Source organism: Mercenaria mercenaria, chromosome 11 (assembly GCF_021730395.1).
Source record: "Mercenaria mercenaria strain notata chromosome 11, MADL_Memer_1, whole genome shotgun sequence".
Classification (NCBI taxonomy): Eukaryota; Metazoa; Mollusca; class Bivalvia; order Venerida; family Veneridae; genus Mercenaria; species Mercenaria mercenaria.
The window spans coordinates 42,780,117-42,797,547 of record NC_069371.1 but is presented as its reverse complement, the minus strand read 5'-3'; the positions used below and the strand labels follow the sequence as shown (position 1 = coordinate 42,797,547).

General features: G+C 34.0%; 1 protein-coding gene across 1 annotated transcript in view; it reads right to left on the bottom strand.

The window, feature by feature from the left end:
* LOC128546761 (integrin alpha-4-like) overlaps positions 1-17,431 on the bottom strand; it is a 49,479-nt gene that overhangs the window by 19,323 nt on the left and 12,725 nt on the right. The window contains exons 9-16 of the mRNA XM_053518064.1: positions 16,596-16,658; positions 15,059-15,259; positions 13,798-13,927; positions 12,367-12,480; positions 11,054-11,134; positions 8,544-8,762; positions 6,652-6,815; positions 5,296-5,442 (exon numbers count right to left, since the gene is read on the bottom strand). Coding sequence (XP_053374039.1) covers positions 5,296-5,442; positions 6,652-6,815; positions 8,544-8,762; positions 11,054-11,134; positions 12,367-12,480; positions 13,798-13,927; positions 15,059-15,259; positions 16,596-16,658 — 1,119 coding nt within the window. The remainder of the gene's footprint in view (positions 1-5,295; positions 5,443-6,651; positions 6,816-8,543; positions 8,763-11,053; positions 11,135-12,366; positions 12,481-13,797; positions 13,928-15,058; positions 15,260-16,595; positions 16,659-17,431) is intronic.

Genomic DNA, 17,431 nt, shown 5'->3' with positions numbered 1-17,431 from the left:
CACCATCTGACTGGTTGACATAACCGGTGCTTTTGTTCACGCAGGGAAAGTAACCACTCAGATTAGTAGAGAAAAACCAGGTGTATGTTGCAACATTACCAGACATCACTGATCTGATGACCTCTTTAACAGCATCGAAAATATTGTCTGTGCAATCTATTGATTGAAGAATACAATAGCATCAACAAACTTTTATATGACTTGTTTCTCGCAAAGTATCAAGTACGTGCTGGCAATGTCCCGAGTACATATAATGGTATGGACATGAGTCTATTTCCACAGTACCAATTGTCATTGAATGCACATAACACGTGTGAACTATCAATTTAACTAATTCAAGTAGATGAAAGTGGATAGAAATTTGGGTAAGAAAATTTGTTGGAATATGACTGGTGTGCCGATCATATAGTACTTCAGTAACTAGCTGAAATTATTTGTGACACATCAGCAACATGTGACTCTGATGATGACTATGAAGAAGTAGATATGACCAATATAATTGACACCATATGCGAAATAGACAGTATTATGATGACTTAGGTGACTGAATCCCGCAACTTAATTGTTTCACAAATTTGATTTATTTGAATTTATTTGGTTATGAACAGATAAGCGGTTGTAAGCGTGCAATTTTCAATTACTAAAATACACATCCAGTAACGTATCGTAACGTAGGTTACAATGTCAGTGTTGGGCTATATGCATTTTTATATCTAACTAGTTCGAACTTGATAAAATACTCGTATTATCTAAGTTTAAACATCATTATTAGGATTACAAAAACAATCTATTGACTGGGAAATGAAAATAATATATTGTAAATTTTAATAACGTATATAATAATGGTAACATACTTGTTCTGAAAACTGTTCAACGACAAATTCTTAAATACTAATGTAATGAGTATCTGAAAATACTATGCTTTAATCATATCTGATATTTTCTGATAATTAAACCTATTGAATTAATTGATATGTGTATTTTTATAAAACAGAATGGTAACGTAAATTACAAAATGAATTGATTGATTTAGAGAACAAAACTAAGCCGGAACATTGACAACATCATATTCTGCATATTCCTAAACCCACTTGCTGATAATTTTGGTTGTTTCTACCATATAAATCCCCACATTCCAGTTTTATCATTTATTAAATAATTGTTAAGGTAACGTAAATAACAGGCTGTAACTCATACAGAACCCGCTTACCAGATGGCAGAATTTGGAAATATGATCCACATACAAGGGACTTCAAAAATAATGGGGTCTACAAAAATCCCTAGAGGGGGGAGGGTTTCACCTTCCAGCTCTAGGCCTATATTTACAATATTATTCAGATGTTTAGGAATACACTAGAACGATTAAACGTCTATTAAGCATACTAACCTAATTTTATATGGTCATTGAATGACGTCAATATTTTGTTAATTTGCAATATAAAAAGGCTATTACTCACATGAACGTACTCCTTCATTTTGCTCATATCCATACCAGGAATCAGCCTTTGCCTGGATACGTCAAAATACATCTTAATCTTCATATTTTCATTCCTATCTAGTTTACTATCTGCCGTGCAGTAAATCGTTGTGCTTGTCTGGTGTGGGGTTATACTGTCGCATTTCTTATCAAACTCGATCTAAAATATAGTTACAGAATAATGCACAAAAAATCTCCTGAAACGCCAAAACATACATGTACTGTACTATTGCAGCTAATATGGCAGACTGATACATTAAACTATACTTGGTAAAGAAAACACACACAACATACGTTTTAAGGTGAAATGCGCCTAATTTCAAGTTCTTGGGTTCCGTTTCGAAATCTTGTTAAATATAAAATTCAGCATATTCCTCATAGAATGCGTATTTTACATTCTTGATATTTCTGTAACTTTTTTTCTCTGCAAACTTTCAAACACGACCATTGACGTCCATTTTGATGAACAATGATTTCACGTTCGTCAGACTGTTTTCGTAAAGTAAATCGTTCTGTTCAGTCAACAAGTATCAATTTGCTTGTAACTAATCATATTTTCATTTAAAAATGTCTTTAAAATGGTGTATAATTTGTGGAGATCATTTAATGTCGAATTCGATATATATTATAAAGTAACGCCAATTGTCCACTTATTACGTGAACCCAGGTTCAACGTCGAAAAACTAAGATTAACGATCGATAAACTAGGTTTTTCGAACATTAACCTATATTTTCGAGCAAAACCATAAGATAACGGGTGTAAACTATAGTTTACGCTCGTGAAGCCAGGTTTACGTTCGATAAACTAGGTTTCTCGATTCAACTAAGAATTTCGGTCATTATCCTAAGTTCACGAGCGTGAACCTATAGGAATAAGGTCAGTAATTCGGTCGAAAATGTGCTTCCGTGGTGTAGTCGAAAGAAGTCCATAATAAATAGATCCTAATTTTCCCATTTTCTGCGCAAATTCGTGTAGAACGAGCGCTTTAATCACACTTTTTCGCTACTAGAATACATTCTGCATGAAATGAGACGGTTTTCATGTTCATACAACCCACACGGCAAGTTTTGCAGATCGAAACCGGAAGTAGGTGTTTATTGCGCGGAGGAGAGCAAATATGCGCCATTTTTAGGGTAGCAGACCACAACTGACTGGCATTTCACTAGGAACTATTCAACCCCCTATTTTCTTTTTCATTTTTTCGTTAATTTGTGATAGAACTTTCATGAAAAATTGGTGCAGGAAAAAGTGATGTTCTCTAAAGATACGTAAAGACGACATGAAGTTGTCGTTTTTTATATGAAACAAAGAAGGATTTGAATTACTGACCTTTAACCTATAAGAGCTGAAATAAGACTATTCTCGAAACACATCGTAATTAGTCTTTATAGCCATAAATCGGTTGTAAATGATATAAAAGAGTGTTTCCAATGCAAAATAATAATGAAATGTGAAAAATTTTGAATTTTGACCTTATTTTATGTACATGCGTCTATTTCAGCAGCGATTTCTGGGATTTAAAAGCCAATACTTTGTCTGGAGAATGTCAGAAAATGCACAAAATGCATCCTTCTGGGTCTTATTCATGACGGAATGAATGATATTTCAGAATCCCAGTGAAAAATGATGCAAAAAAGTGAAACTTTTACCAAAATATACAATAAAAGGCCATAAGGCCAAAAATTAGCCCTGTAAAGGGGTAGGGGATGGCTTCTATTAAATGTCTATATTTCTCCAAAATCTCGAAATTTCACAATGAAACTTGGCAATATGTTTGGTATTACATCTTTCTTGGAAATAGAGATGAAAATGGTGTGAAATTTGATAAGAAACATTTCTTATAGGAATAAGGTCAGTAATTCGGTCGAAAATGTGCTTCCGTGGTGTAGTCGAAAGAAGTCCATAATAAATAGATCCTAATTTTCCCATTTTCTGCGCAAATTCGTGTAGAACGAGCGCTTTAATCACACTTTTTCGCTACTAGAATACATTCTGCATGAAATGAGACGGTTTTCATGTTCATACAACCCACACGGCAAGTTTTGCAGATCGAAACCGGAAGTAGGTGTTTATTGCGCGGAGGAGAGCAAATATGCGCCATTTTTAGGGTAGCAGACCACAACTGACTGGCATTTCACTAGGAACTATTCAACCCCCTATTTTCTTTTCATTTTTTCGTTAATTTGTGATAGAACTTTCATGAAAAAATGGTGCAGGAAAAAGTGATGTTCTCTAAAGATACGTAAAGACGACATGAAGTTGTCGTTTTTTATATGAAACAAAGAAGGATTTGAATTACTGACCTTTAACCTATATATATTTACGGACCTAAACCTGGGTTCACGTGCGTAAAGAGTAGTTTACGAACGTGAATCTATATTAACGACCGTGAACTTGGGTTTACGACCGTGAACATGGGTTTACGACCGCAAACATAGGTTCACGCCCGTAAACATAGGATAACGACTGAAAATCCTAGTTTTGATCGAGAAACCTAGCTTATCGAACGTTAACCTAGGTTCTCGTTTGTAAACTATGGTTCACGGTCGTTAACCCAAGTTCACGGTCGTAAACATAGGTTCTCGTTCGTAAACATAGGTTCACGTCCGTAAATACGACAAGCCAATTTTCAAATAATTACGGACTTGGTAAAAAAAACTAGGATTATCGGTACTAACCTATATTTTCGAGCGAAAACATAGGATAACGGACGTAAACCTTAGTTTACGCTCTTGAACCCATGTTTACTTTCGATAAAGTAGGTTTTTCGATTGAGCAAGAACCTATGTTTATGGGTGTGAACCTGGTTTCACGAGCGTAAAACCTGATTTACGAACGTGAACATATGTTTGTGACCGAAAATCATAGTTTTGTTCGAGAAACCTAGTTTATCGAACATAAACCTAGGTTCACGCTCTTATACCCAAGTTCACGGTCGTAAACATAGGTTTACTTTCGTATACATATGTTCACGTCCGTAAACTATGGTTCACGGCCGTAAACATAGTTTTATGTTCATATACATAGGTTCACGGCCGTAAAACCATGTTCACGCCCAAAATTCATAGTTGATTTTATTATCTTAATGTATCGACCGTAAACCATGGTTTACGTTTACTTAAATAAACTAGGTCTCTCGATTGAACGACGAATTTCGGTCGTTATCCTATGTTTACGCTTGTGAACGCCGGTTCACGCTCGTAAATTATGGTTTACGAACGTGAACCTATGTTTTCGACCGTGAACTTGGGTTTACAAGCGTGAACCTACGTTTACGAGTCTTAACTATGGTTTATCCTATGTTTTCGCTCGAAAATACTGGTTAGTATTTGAGAAACCTGGTTTTACGTTGAACTTCGAAAAATCTAGTTTATCAATCGTTAATCTTAGTTTTTCGACTGTGAACCTGAGTTCACGTTAATATTGGACGACTGGCGTGCCATAAACATCAGAGCGACAAATATGACGTTTAGTTTTAAATTAAAAGTTTGCTTTAATGTTGTCTCATGTAAAGCCCAAACGATAGAATTTGACAAAAAAACTGATATGATGATACTGACCTGATGATGAAAACTTTATTTTCTGTAAAGAAACTAATATTTGTAACTGATTAATTTACGCGACTTGATATATGGCGATATCACGGAGAATTCTGTTCGTATGAAACATGTTATTGTAAAGGGAATCAAGCCCTTTTCCCCCATCCCGTTGAGCATAAGGTAATATGATACTATATTTAACTACAGTTATGTGTTTGAGGTAATTATTAATCCAGTTATTTCCATAGATAGCACAGGTAGTAGTAAATCAACTTTACATTTTTAACTATGTGCGTCTTGGCATCATTTTTCAGGATTGGATCCAAGTCTGCAAAATTATCTTGCTTTGTTGGAATCAATTCAAACCTTCCTTCCATACGAACTTGTGTCCATGCATCTTTCGGTTCTGGTTTACCCCTGTATCCCTGCAAATAGAATTGTCTTCCATCAACCATAATTATTATAATGGTGTGCATTTGTCAATTAACATGTGTATTAAAAAGTAGATTATTGAGAAAATAATAATTAAAGCTCATGCTTTCCTCGACTATTTTCTTTCCTTTCAGCCGAGTCGAAATATAAAACCTTAAGGCAAGTGGGGAATACATTTCGTTTCTAACGTTATAACTTATACATATTTAAGTGCAGTTAAGTATGGCCGCTTCTATCTATTACCTTATATATCATGGTCTTTGCCGACCTACTGGAACACAAATGATTTTAACATGTTTGGTTATATGCAAAATAATTAGTGCGAACCAGTCTTTATTTAATCGATGATAGCACTCCAAAACTGTGGATGGCATCCATTGTACGGTGATTCACCTGAGGTGAATACTCTACATAGGATCTATCAAAATACCAACATATGTCAAATTCCTATCGTCGTGTACCTCAAACGAAACGTACTGTTTTGGTCAAGGACTCAGAATATGATAGGAGGTAAAGGTCCTAAAAGTATTCCGTAATATATTGTTTTATCTATTTTACACCAATGTTAATTACTCAGTAGCTTGGCAGAGTCTATAACGTTTTTATTTCCGCGATGTCCAGACAGATTCTGATCTATTCGAAGCGCTGCCCTCGTATTGAAGAAATAAAAAAACAATCTTTTATCCAGTAATTTATGTGCGGACAATGACTATGACGAAATGAAGATTTTTAGTACAATGATCATTGAAGTGCATCTGAAAGATCCACTTAAGACAGCTAATTGGTGGGTCGGAATAGTGGTGCGAATATAACTGAGTCAAACTATTTTAGGTACGAATTAAGGGTACGAATTTTAAGGTATACAGTAACATATCAACATATAACACCTGATAAGGGCATCTCGTCACAACATCCCAAACTCATTTATCATGTAGGATTTTGAATGCTCTCTAGTTTTCACTATAAGCTTCCTTACAGTGACAAAACCTGGTTACCGTTTTATGGAACTTGAAAAGAATGAATCACAAATTAAACCTAATAAGATTAAAAAAATATAAAATCACAGTTTTTTTTTTAAAATCATATTTTATCTTTGTACACTATATCAAGACGTCATCGTTTCGCCCGATTGTAATACCATATTTGAATACAATTTTCTTTCAGTACATGACTCTAATAAGATCTCCATTATTATTACTTACTTTTACATCAATGACGTAATCTGTAAGGTAATTTCGATTCATACTGCTAGAAAGTGTAATATATTCCGTCAACGTCCCTGTGCCGCCAGGACCTCTAAACTTTACCCGGCTCCAACCTTCCGTACTTTTGTATACTGTATCAGAATCAAGGGTCCATTTGAGCTCTACAGAAAAGAAAACACATTCCCTGTACACACGTCCAAGTACGTGCTTACATCTGTGAGGACTTTAATGATGTTCCGTTGTAGGTCTTCATTTTCAAATTTCATTTTTTTCTACAGTCTTTACATTCTATTGACATTTTTTTCAGAAGTATCAAATTGTTTGGCTGAACCAACAGAGTGAAAATAAAGTAAGTGCCTATGAAAAAACAAAACATTTTGACATTACTGTGATTTCACTGTTTCCATGACAACATTTTCTAGTCAGTTTTGATGATAAAACAAACGATAAGAAGGGTACTAAATGGAGCTTTGGCACTGACATTTTATTCGCAGTATTCTTATTTTAATAAACTACTTTGCATAGTTGCATGAATGTTTATAAGAAGATACAAAATGACGAAACTGTGTGAAGAAATAACATTTTCTAAGTTATAAGTCAATTTTAACGTATTAAACATGTCAAATCTGGCCTTGAAGTATCTCGGACATTTTTTTGCAATAGTATTTTGCAACAAGGTAAATTGAAGGTAAATAATTTATTCTAAATTTGTAATGTTTAGCTAGTTTGCATATTATGAACCAATGCTCAAACTAAAGTCTCGGGAAAAAGATATAACTGAAACTAAACAGAATGATATTGAATAAATTGTTGATAACGTTATCTTAGAATTCATAGGGAATCGATCCCTTTACGGCAACATACGATATACCGAATGAGATATATACTATCAATTACACAAAGTGTCCTTCCGCCACGTGCACAGAGCTTCTGACTTCGGATTTTTGTACGAATACGCTTTTTCCTTGTACCTAATAAGCGTCCACATAACTTTTCCGAACCAAAAATTTGGGTAGGCTATTTTTTACTCCAAAATATAACTTTAAAACAAGAAACGTGGAAATTCCAGGTTTCCAATTGCATCATGCCAACAGGTTTTTTTATAAAATGGTCATATTCTATTAAACATATATTTTTTATTATAACTAAGACCATATTTTTCTATTTTTCGTTACCCAAAGGCATTAAAATGACCTTTCTGTCACGAAAAAATGGATCTCAGTTAGATTTAAACCAACATCCTTCCATTCCAAGGCAGTAAATTTACTTTTTATCAAAGATGACCCCATTTTTCTATTTTTAGCCACAGTGGCATTGACCCTGATCCGAGCTAACTAAATCACATTACCGAATACCGAGTGAGATATATACTATCAATTACACAAAGTGTCCTTCCGGCTGTCCAAAAATGAACGGTTGCCGTGGAAACGGTAAAATCGTATGTCTTTCAAAAGTGTTTTTCTCTCATGAGATTTTTTAGAATTTTCATTCAGTTGGCCTTGCTTAACAACTAGTTACCTATAAATATTGTATGTGTTTGAAAGAGAATGGGGTTGCGGGACGTGGTGCATAGAAGTGGTCACTGGCTTCCGACCTAAAATACCTGTTTTTTGTACTTCAAAAATACTATATTACAGTATCATATTGGATTCATTTTGATGTTTTTGCATCTATTTACAGTATATACTAAGTATGAATCAGGAAAGCTACGTTTATAATTTTGATTTAGATTCAAGCAGAACAATCGTAAAGGCTACTTAATAATGCCATTCGTGTTGCAAAAAGGTTACTTACTAACACCGCTCATGCTTGCAAAATAGCACTACTTACTAAACGCCACTCACTTTTCCAAATGTATGTTTACTAACATCGCTCACATTGCTACTTACTAACTTCGCTGACGTTGCCATTTCTAGTTCCTACAGCATTAAACTGGAACAAAACCAGGACGTTAAAACAAAGCGTCTCTTTATCTATTGAGCAGTCTATCAAGGAACCATTTAACGGTATCGGATTCGGTGTCATCTTCATTTCTATATGAACGTTCACAATAGGTCTTGCCCTCAAAACGAAAGCTGTATTTGATTCGTAAGCTCCAACAGCAACATCTGTTATGAAAAGTTCATACAACGATGAGATCGTCATAAACAGTGCATTTACGTACTAAAAGAAAGAAATAATAGAATGCAACCGAGAAAAAAAGCAAACGTTTGATATGAGTCTTCCGTGATAGGTAATGAAATGTTCAAAATCAATTATGCCCCCTAGATCAGTATTAAAATTGGCGACATTTCTATATACCCATACACATGATAAATTGTAAACTGTTAGTAATAATTATGCAATAAAAATACGCTTACGACATTGAAACATGATCTCACAAATGTACATCTAATAGAAAATTAATGTAGTCATTTGATCTGTTGCATATCACTCATTCTTGTATACTATAAATATTGTAAAAAGGTTAACAGATTTTACACTCTTTATAATTCGTGTTTGAGAATTAATCCACTAAATCATTACACATTTAATTAAACACTGCAATCATTAAACCACACTGCAGTTATTTAAATGATGTTTTTACTCTTTAGAACTTAAATCATGGGCTGTTTGGAAGACAGGCACAAGATGTTTGAGCATAATGTTCTAATTCTAGAATAGCTGGGAAGTTGTTGTTGTACAAGCTTTCATACTCACGGTCTTGTGATTTTGTATAGGCATTGCGAAGTAAAGTTCTTTGCAATTAGTAGATGGATAAGTAAACAATTGATTTCTAAAATGTTATTTAATTGTATATGAACAAAAGTCTACATAAGTACGTAACACTATATGACTAGTCGGTCCAAAAGCATACATGGGCGTAGATTGCACCTGCTTGCCATTTATCAACATAAAAAATCAACTTCTATTATTAGCTGTCTTAGCAGCAAAGTCTGATACAATTAATTACACATTGAAACTGCAAATGACTCGTTAAATTTAAAAGTATAACTATTGAAAATATCAAATCAAAGTATCGAATATACTTTGCAAATGCTTCAGTTTAAGTTTGAGTGAAATTAAACATATACAATAAAATTGTTAACAACATTAATAATAACCGAAGACTGGATGTGTTTAAATCACAGGCTTTACTATGAACTATGGATTCAGAGACCACCTGGTCTAAGAGTAGGCATAGGAAATAGAGATCAATATAATTGAACCTTTTCCAATCCTACCTGTTCTGTATTACAAAAGTGCTTCTATCGTGACATTTTGATTCATGACAAACTATGATATCTGCACTATAAATTACTGGTGTTTCATTTTATTTTTAGCTTGTTAAAAGTTTTTTTACCATAACTAAACTATTGAAATCATATGAAGCAGGTTTTAAAGGTTATATCAAACACATACAAATAAATCCTAAATGCTTTTTTTTATATTTTGTTTTCTGTAAAAACGCATGATATTGTGTCTAAAACCGCTTTCATGTTCCACTCAGTTGTGTGGTTGCAGGGGAAGTAAACTAATTGATATCTCTACTTATAAGTAGTGGCCTAAGGCTAGAGTTGTCATTCTTTGCGGATCAAAACTTTAATGTGACGTTTTGCGCATCTTACTGCACATAGTGTGTTTTTGGTGAATGATTTATAAAAGAAATTTTCGGTTTCTGTGCATTTTAATGTAAATATTAACGATAATGTCGCATAAGTATTTGAGGTTTTGAAGTTGGTGCTATAGAAATAAAGAAATCAGACTTATAACAATAGTTCTTTTCTTCAATTTTCTACGCAGTGATCTCCCTTACCTATAGGCAGAGATTTCTAAAGTTGAAGGGAAGCAACTCTTGTGTGCAGTTTGCCTTTTCTTAAAAAGACAACTCCAGTCAAAATAAGAAAAACCATATTTTGTAAATTATCATTTCGGGCTAGTAATAGGAAGAATTTAGTATATTTGATTAAAAGCTTTAATTTCCCCTACCCTTTCTACACATTCAGCATCTATTTTAGCTGAATTTTACTTGACAAATGCGCCTAATTCCACTTTAAATTAAATATTAAACTTCTCTTAATGATATATACAAAACTATCTTAAATTTTACATTTTTCTTTATTTGCAGGGCTTAGAAACCAATATCTAGATTTTATTTAATGTATTTTAATCATTGGAAATTTGAGGGTCTATCTGAGTGTACAAAAAGAGTTTTGAAATTGCTCTTAGTGGTCGGTTTACACCAGTTTGACTGCCAGGTAAATACGCATACATTTATTTTCACCACCTTGTCACAATATCTCATAGAAAGCAAACGATCAATAGCATTCATGTTTTAAATTAAATACAATCTAATTAGGCATCCTTTATTGCATCATAATTCCAGTACAAAGTGGATATGAACCCATGTAAATATTACCTGGAAAGCTGTTGTCATCTATGTCCTCGTTTCCATAGATACTCCAACCAAATGTTCGAATACCAACATCAAGATCACTGCCTGATAATAAAAGTGATCTTTACTATATATGTAGTAATAAAAATAGATATGTGTTATCCGAGGAAAAACAACCTACTTGAAATGCAGTATATCGAATTATGCATGCATATTTTGGTTGATTGCCCGACGGCAAAGTGATCTAGTGGAGAGAAAAAAAGAAAAAGAAAAAAAACCAAAAAACAACGCTTGACTGTCAATCAAGAGGTCTGTGGTTCGAATCCTGGTCCAGACACTGGAAATTCCGAGATGAATGCCTCCCACCTAGCTAAGAGATAATTTAATTTACTGTTGACCCAGGAAAGATGGTTTGGTGTGTATCAATGCTATACACTGGACACGTTACAACATCTATTATATTTTATGGTACTTAAAATCAGCACCAGTTTACAAGGCTTCTTTATAAATATTATGTTTCCAGCGGTATCGGCATAGAATGGATGTTTAGGAGGAAAAAGTGACATCTATCATGAGTTCGGCTAAAAATAAATTGTTCCATTCATTATAGATGAACACTTTTGTCGACTAGAATTTTTTTCTTTACATTAAATACACTTTTACTGCTTTACCACGTAAGGTCATCTATTGTGTTTGTTTACTACGACGAGTTCATACATGATATAGCTAAATATATATATAGGTTGTAGTAAACAGCTACTCTAAACTTCGGCAGAAGTCTATGCGCTTTAATAAACGGTCATTGATTAATATGAAATCAAGTATGCAAATACTTTGATTCGTAATTTGCCCTTACTCTATCTTCCTTTTACATCTAAAGAGCCCAAAAATATTCCGTAAAGGTATGTTTTGGTAACCATGTCTACATGTCTGCGTGGATATAATTCTCAGATCTGATCTCTTTTAGATTTATTACGAGTTTTGAGAAACTTTTTCTATTTAACATATTATATACAAAAACCAGTGTCGCACTTTCTATTATTTTTAGATAAGATACAAGACTCATACTGACAATTTTCTGTCAGATATCAGATTTATACTCTTTAAATATAATTTTAAGTAAACATCTAGCGTCACAGTAGTATTGCCATCACAGTTTCTATTTTCAAAAGCGGCAAACACTTCCGCAAAAATACTGTAATAGAAGTAAATGAATTGTAAAGAAAATTGAGATACTATCTTCACATACACATATCTGTATAATGTATGATAACATCAATATATGGATTTTTGTTCTAGGCTAAGTAAACAAGACATCAGAATATCACGGGAAATACCTGCAATCCGTTGGGAGAATTTATCTTCCATTTTGCAGCCACACTGCCCTACTCCCGGGTAGATATATATAGCTCCTGTACCATCATCTTCGTACGGAGCCCCTATCGCTACATCTGAAAATTGTTTTTTTTTTTTGTTTATTGAAATCAGTACAATTATGCGAAGCATATTGTTACACTTTCGTTTTGAAACAAGTGATATTAAACTTGTCGGTTTTCTTACAAGTCCCGTCAGTTTGTGATTACTGTTACTCCATGTTGAAAAGATCATAAAATGAATTAACTCACATAATTTGCACATCGTCCACTTGAACATTTTCGCATTCAGTTTTTTATTTAAGTATATGATCAGTTATATATTGATTCAAATATGTAATTCATCAGACATTGTCGATTTGATATTTATTTAAATACGTTATCCAATAAATATTGATTTAAATATTATTTTATTTAGATATTGATTCAAATTACGTTCCGTTAGATATTACTGATAGGATATTGATTTAGATAGGTATTCATTCGCTATTGATTTAAATATTTATCATTTTTATATGTTATCTATCAGATGCTAATTTAAAAATTTGATTATTAGATAATGATTTAAAGCTTGAGAGTACTCATATAATATTTTACCCTTCGCTAAATTCATAAGTTTGATAATTAACATTGCAAATAAATCATTAGTATCAGCAGAGAACTCTTGGTGAATGTAAATACTTTTGCGACCAATTCTGAAGGGTACGTTTTGTTTTACACACCAAGTGAACACTAGAGTAGTATAATATAGCAATATTTTCTCGAGTGACATTGCCAAGAAAGATAAATAAACATTTGTGTTTGGGAGACATGGGTATTTTGATATTATACAAAAACACAGTTTTTTTATACTTCATGTTTAGATGAAATATCATCCGTTTAGCTGTTTCTTACAAGTGAAAAATATCGGTTTATACAAATACATGAAATAACAGTTATTGCAATAAGAAAGAGCGACTGTGAGTTAAAACCTTGCTGGTTTAGAGACAGTCCTTCTCCTGTTGGAAAATTGACCATCGGATTTTGTCTTTGACGGGTATATGAGCTAAAACTGTGTTACAATAACCCGACTAAAGGGATCAATACACAGCATCCTGACAAATATAAAATTCAAATGTATACAACTCCAGTTATTTGATTAGGTCAGCCGAGAAGTTCAATCATCAATAAAAGAATTGTTAATGATACATGTGCTGTTGTGTTCTTTGTCAACATCTAATGTATGAAAACAGTTGGATCCGTTGCCCTTCCCCTAAATGATCGTTGGAGGCGACTAGTAGGATCTTAACACTAGGTTTTGCTGTATCTCAGTGTATCCCGGCTGTAAAAATACCCTTTATGTGTAAACAATGTATCTATTCACATGTTACATTACTACTGTAAATGAGAGTTTACCATTATAAGAGTCGTGGTCAAGGTCTCCGGCTGACGATATAGCTGAACCGAAGCGAGCAAAAGATACTTTGTCCTTCAAAGAGGCAACATTCGCACCTCCAGAAAGTATCCCTATTGGGCCACAAATTCCCTAAAATGTAAAACGGAGAGATTACCTAATAACATCATATGTTTTAGCGATGCATGTAACAGGTAGCATACCGAGGAAAGTGTAAGTATATCTTAATTTATATGAACTTACATCTTTCGGTTTCACACCTCGAAACTAACTCATGCAAAATAATAATCAAATTCAAAAGCTTCAAAACTATGAATAGATTGTCCTGCGGCTTTAGATCTGGAACTAAAAAGTAGCTGTATAAAAATATGTGTCTATAGCTTTGTATATACAATAAAGCTGCTTGAGACACTGATAAATGGCGCTGTCAAGAGGCACAGGGACAAAGTGAATAAGGCGGATGGTTTAAAACGTCCATCTTTTCAGAAGCCATGAAGACTTAACAACTTCGCACTTGTGAGAAAAGGCATTGTCGTGGATAAGACTCCTGACCATGCTTTGCTTTGGCGTTTCTTATTGTAAACCTCTTTCACTTCTTCAGTTCAGAGTTCTAGTAGAATCGCCCAGTGACTGTATGACCAGATGGACAAGGCACTTTTCAAACTTATGGTTCTCTTGGTAATACTGACACATATTTGATCTTCTCGCTTCCATTGCTTATTATCAGGTCTTCTCTGTGGCCCAAACAGGTGCACCCCGGTTTCGTCACCTGTTAGCAAGTTAGAAATTATCCGACCATCTCAGATAAAACTACGGAAGCCTATAAGTGACAGAACTTGTTGCAAGACCCTCCTAGAGATATGTCTTTTCAATATATATGAGTACTAAAGCATCATTATATTTAGATAAACGGTATTGATCTAAATTATGTCATCTTTGTACTCAAAGTATTGACATCATCTGACTACCCGTTCAAAACAAAATCGTATAAAGAACATCTTAGAAGTCAGTAACGAACGGCTGAAAATATTTGTGTATGCAGGTCAAAAATACATCCCGCAATTTTAGCCACACTTTTTGTCTTAATGTCGTAATGCATCAGTTAATTATCGTTGCACTTAAGAATAACATTTTACATCATGCTTCTTAGCGACGAAAGAGACTGTATCGTCAGGAGTCAAAATTAAAGACGCTCTGTAGTTCTTACAAAGATATACATTGAAGAAAATACTAGTACTATGAATAGATAAGATATAATATTACATCTTCTGAGGAACTAAAGACAAAGACGCGACCTTCCTCTGGATTGTCGCCAGTGTACAGTGGCGCACCGACAAGTAGTTCGTCGTATTCGTCACCTGTAAGATCCACTGCGGCTAACGCTGCTCCAAACTTTGAACCTGCTTGATGGACGTCTATGCTGTCTATGTACGATCTTAGATCGGATGATTGCTGATTTGGGCACTGAAAATGATTGAACTGTTCCATCATTTATCTACATTACAGCAGGAGTTCAATTTTCATAAGATTAACTTATACACGGTCCATATCTAGCGGAAATGTTATGTTGTATTATACCAGTTACATTGTTTTAAAAAAATCACCCATGACTAGATTAAAAACTGAAACTTCGTTGGTGTAAGTTTTGTGATATCATTTTTTTGATGTTTGTTTTTCGAGACCTAACACCATTGCTGCTATTACTTTAATGCTTGCCAGTTGGTAATATATGAAATTCACCTATTTCATAGATTATCTGAATCTAAATTTGTACATCAATGTAATTACAGACCCGGATCTAGAAAAAATCCGATAGTGCGGGGGAGGGGGTGGGGGTGGGGGGTAATGAGAGGGGGTGTGGATGTGGGCACCAGTTTAGAACGAAAGTGTCATCGGTGAGGAAATATCGGGAGGGGGGACTCCCCTTGGAAATTTAAAACAAATAGGTATGAAATGGCGGCCTCTTCTGCATTTTCGGTCTAAATTTTGAGGTACAGTACAATGTTGGGTCTATTTAAAATATTATGTAACTTCTTTACCAAAATAGTTTGGTGCAACTTTGATTAGTACTTCTCAGCCAGTTAGACGGGGGAAGGGGGAAGGAACGTACCTCCTAGATCTGGCCCCGTGTTCACAAAACATTTTTCGATCTCAGCTGAGTTTGAGTTTGAAATTTTAATATCAATTTTAGGAAATCTTCAAGGTTAAATTCCAACTAAAACTGACCATAAATACTAAATAGCCTTTTGAAAATACTTATTAACTTGAAATTCAGTTTTAAACATGCTAATTAGATAAAAGTGATATATTAAAGTTCATAATCAAACACAGCTAAGACTTAAAATGGTTTGTGAACACGGGGTCTGGCCCTGGATCCGGGCCTGAATTAGATATTCAAAATGAAATTCACAGTTTTATGACATGTTGAAAATGTGAAGACTAAGATGAATGAAATATGATAACAATATAACCAATAAATATAATTATATGAAAAAAACTCAACCATCAAAGGAAAATCTCAACATTCCAGTCAAGCAGAATTGACCACAAGTTTTAACCGCTCACAACAAAGTTTACTGTTGCTCCAAAAAATGTACTAATGTACTTTATAGAGCTGTTTCAACTAGATCTCGGTGACAGTGGACACAGCCATTTCGCTTTTACGTCACCGAGTGTCACGACTGCTTTAAAAATGAGAAAAATCGGCAGAAGCGATAGAAAATACAAAGACATGTTAATGTTATGGCCAGGACACAGGACCAAAATCCCTACAAAATAGAGGAATATTCGTTATACATACAGCCTCCTTGGGTTTGCCAAATTCTATTGAGACAGCTTCAGTTTTTCCATTGAACGCCTCCACCTTAAAAGTTAAAATATAGAAAGTTATTTATCATCGTCTTGGCAGAACGGATGAAATATATACATAGTTACTATCCTAACTTCTGTGAATAGTTATATTTCATGAGTAACCTTTTTTGGTGGATATCTTGGTTGTTTCAATATAAGATATTGAATAAAAACAAACACAAAAAATCCTAGATATTGTTTCTAAACACTTGGAAATTTATGAATTGATTTTCCCGGTGGAACAGCCATTTTAGCGTTAACCATGAAGTGTTGTGAAAATCGAAATAAACGATATCCTAGTATATATTATTATGGTGCAAAGAAATAGCATGAATAGCATTTGTTTTGACAGTAACCGAACGTCTTATTTTCAAATAAATTTCTTTCCTTCAGATAACTAGGTCATTTCTCCATCCCAATCATCGTACAAGCTTAATATTTTGCAAGATATCCGCATAAAGCCGAAAAAGATCACAAAAGGTTTAGACAGAATTAACGGCATATCGTGTAATATACGGAATATAATTCAAAGAAAAACCGCTAAAATCCGCTCAATCTAGTGTTTATATTACTGCTTACGGCCTGCGATGATATAGAGGATATTTTTTTTTTGTTTTCAGTGTGATATCGAAATATATCTTAACAGATAAGGTAGACAATTCAATATTTTCACGAAGGTGGATCCTGAGTGAAATATAATGATTTTCTTCCTTATCAGTGAAGATGTATTTCGATATCTCGCCGAAAATAAACAAATTTTCCTTTTATTTAATATGCTAATTTGTG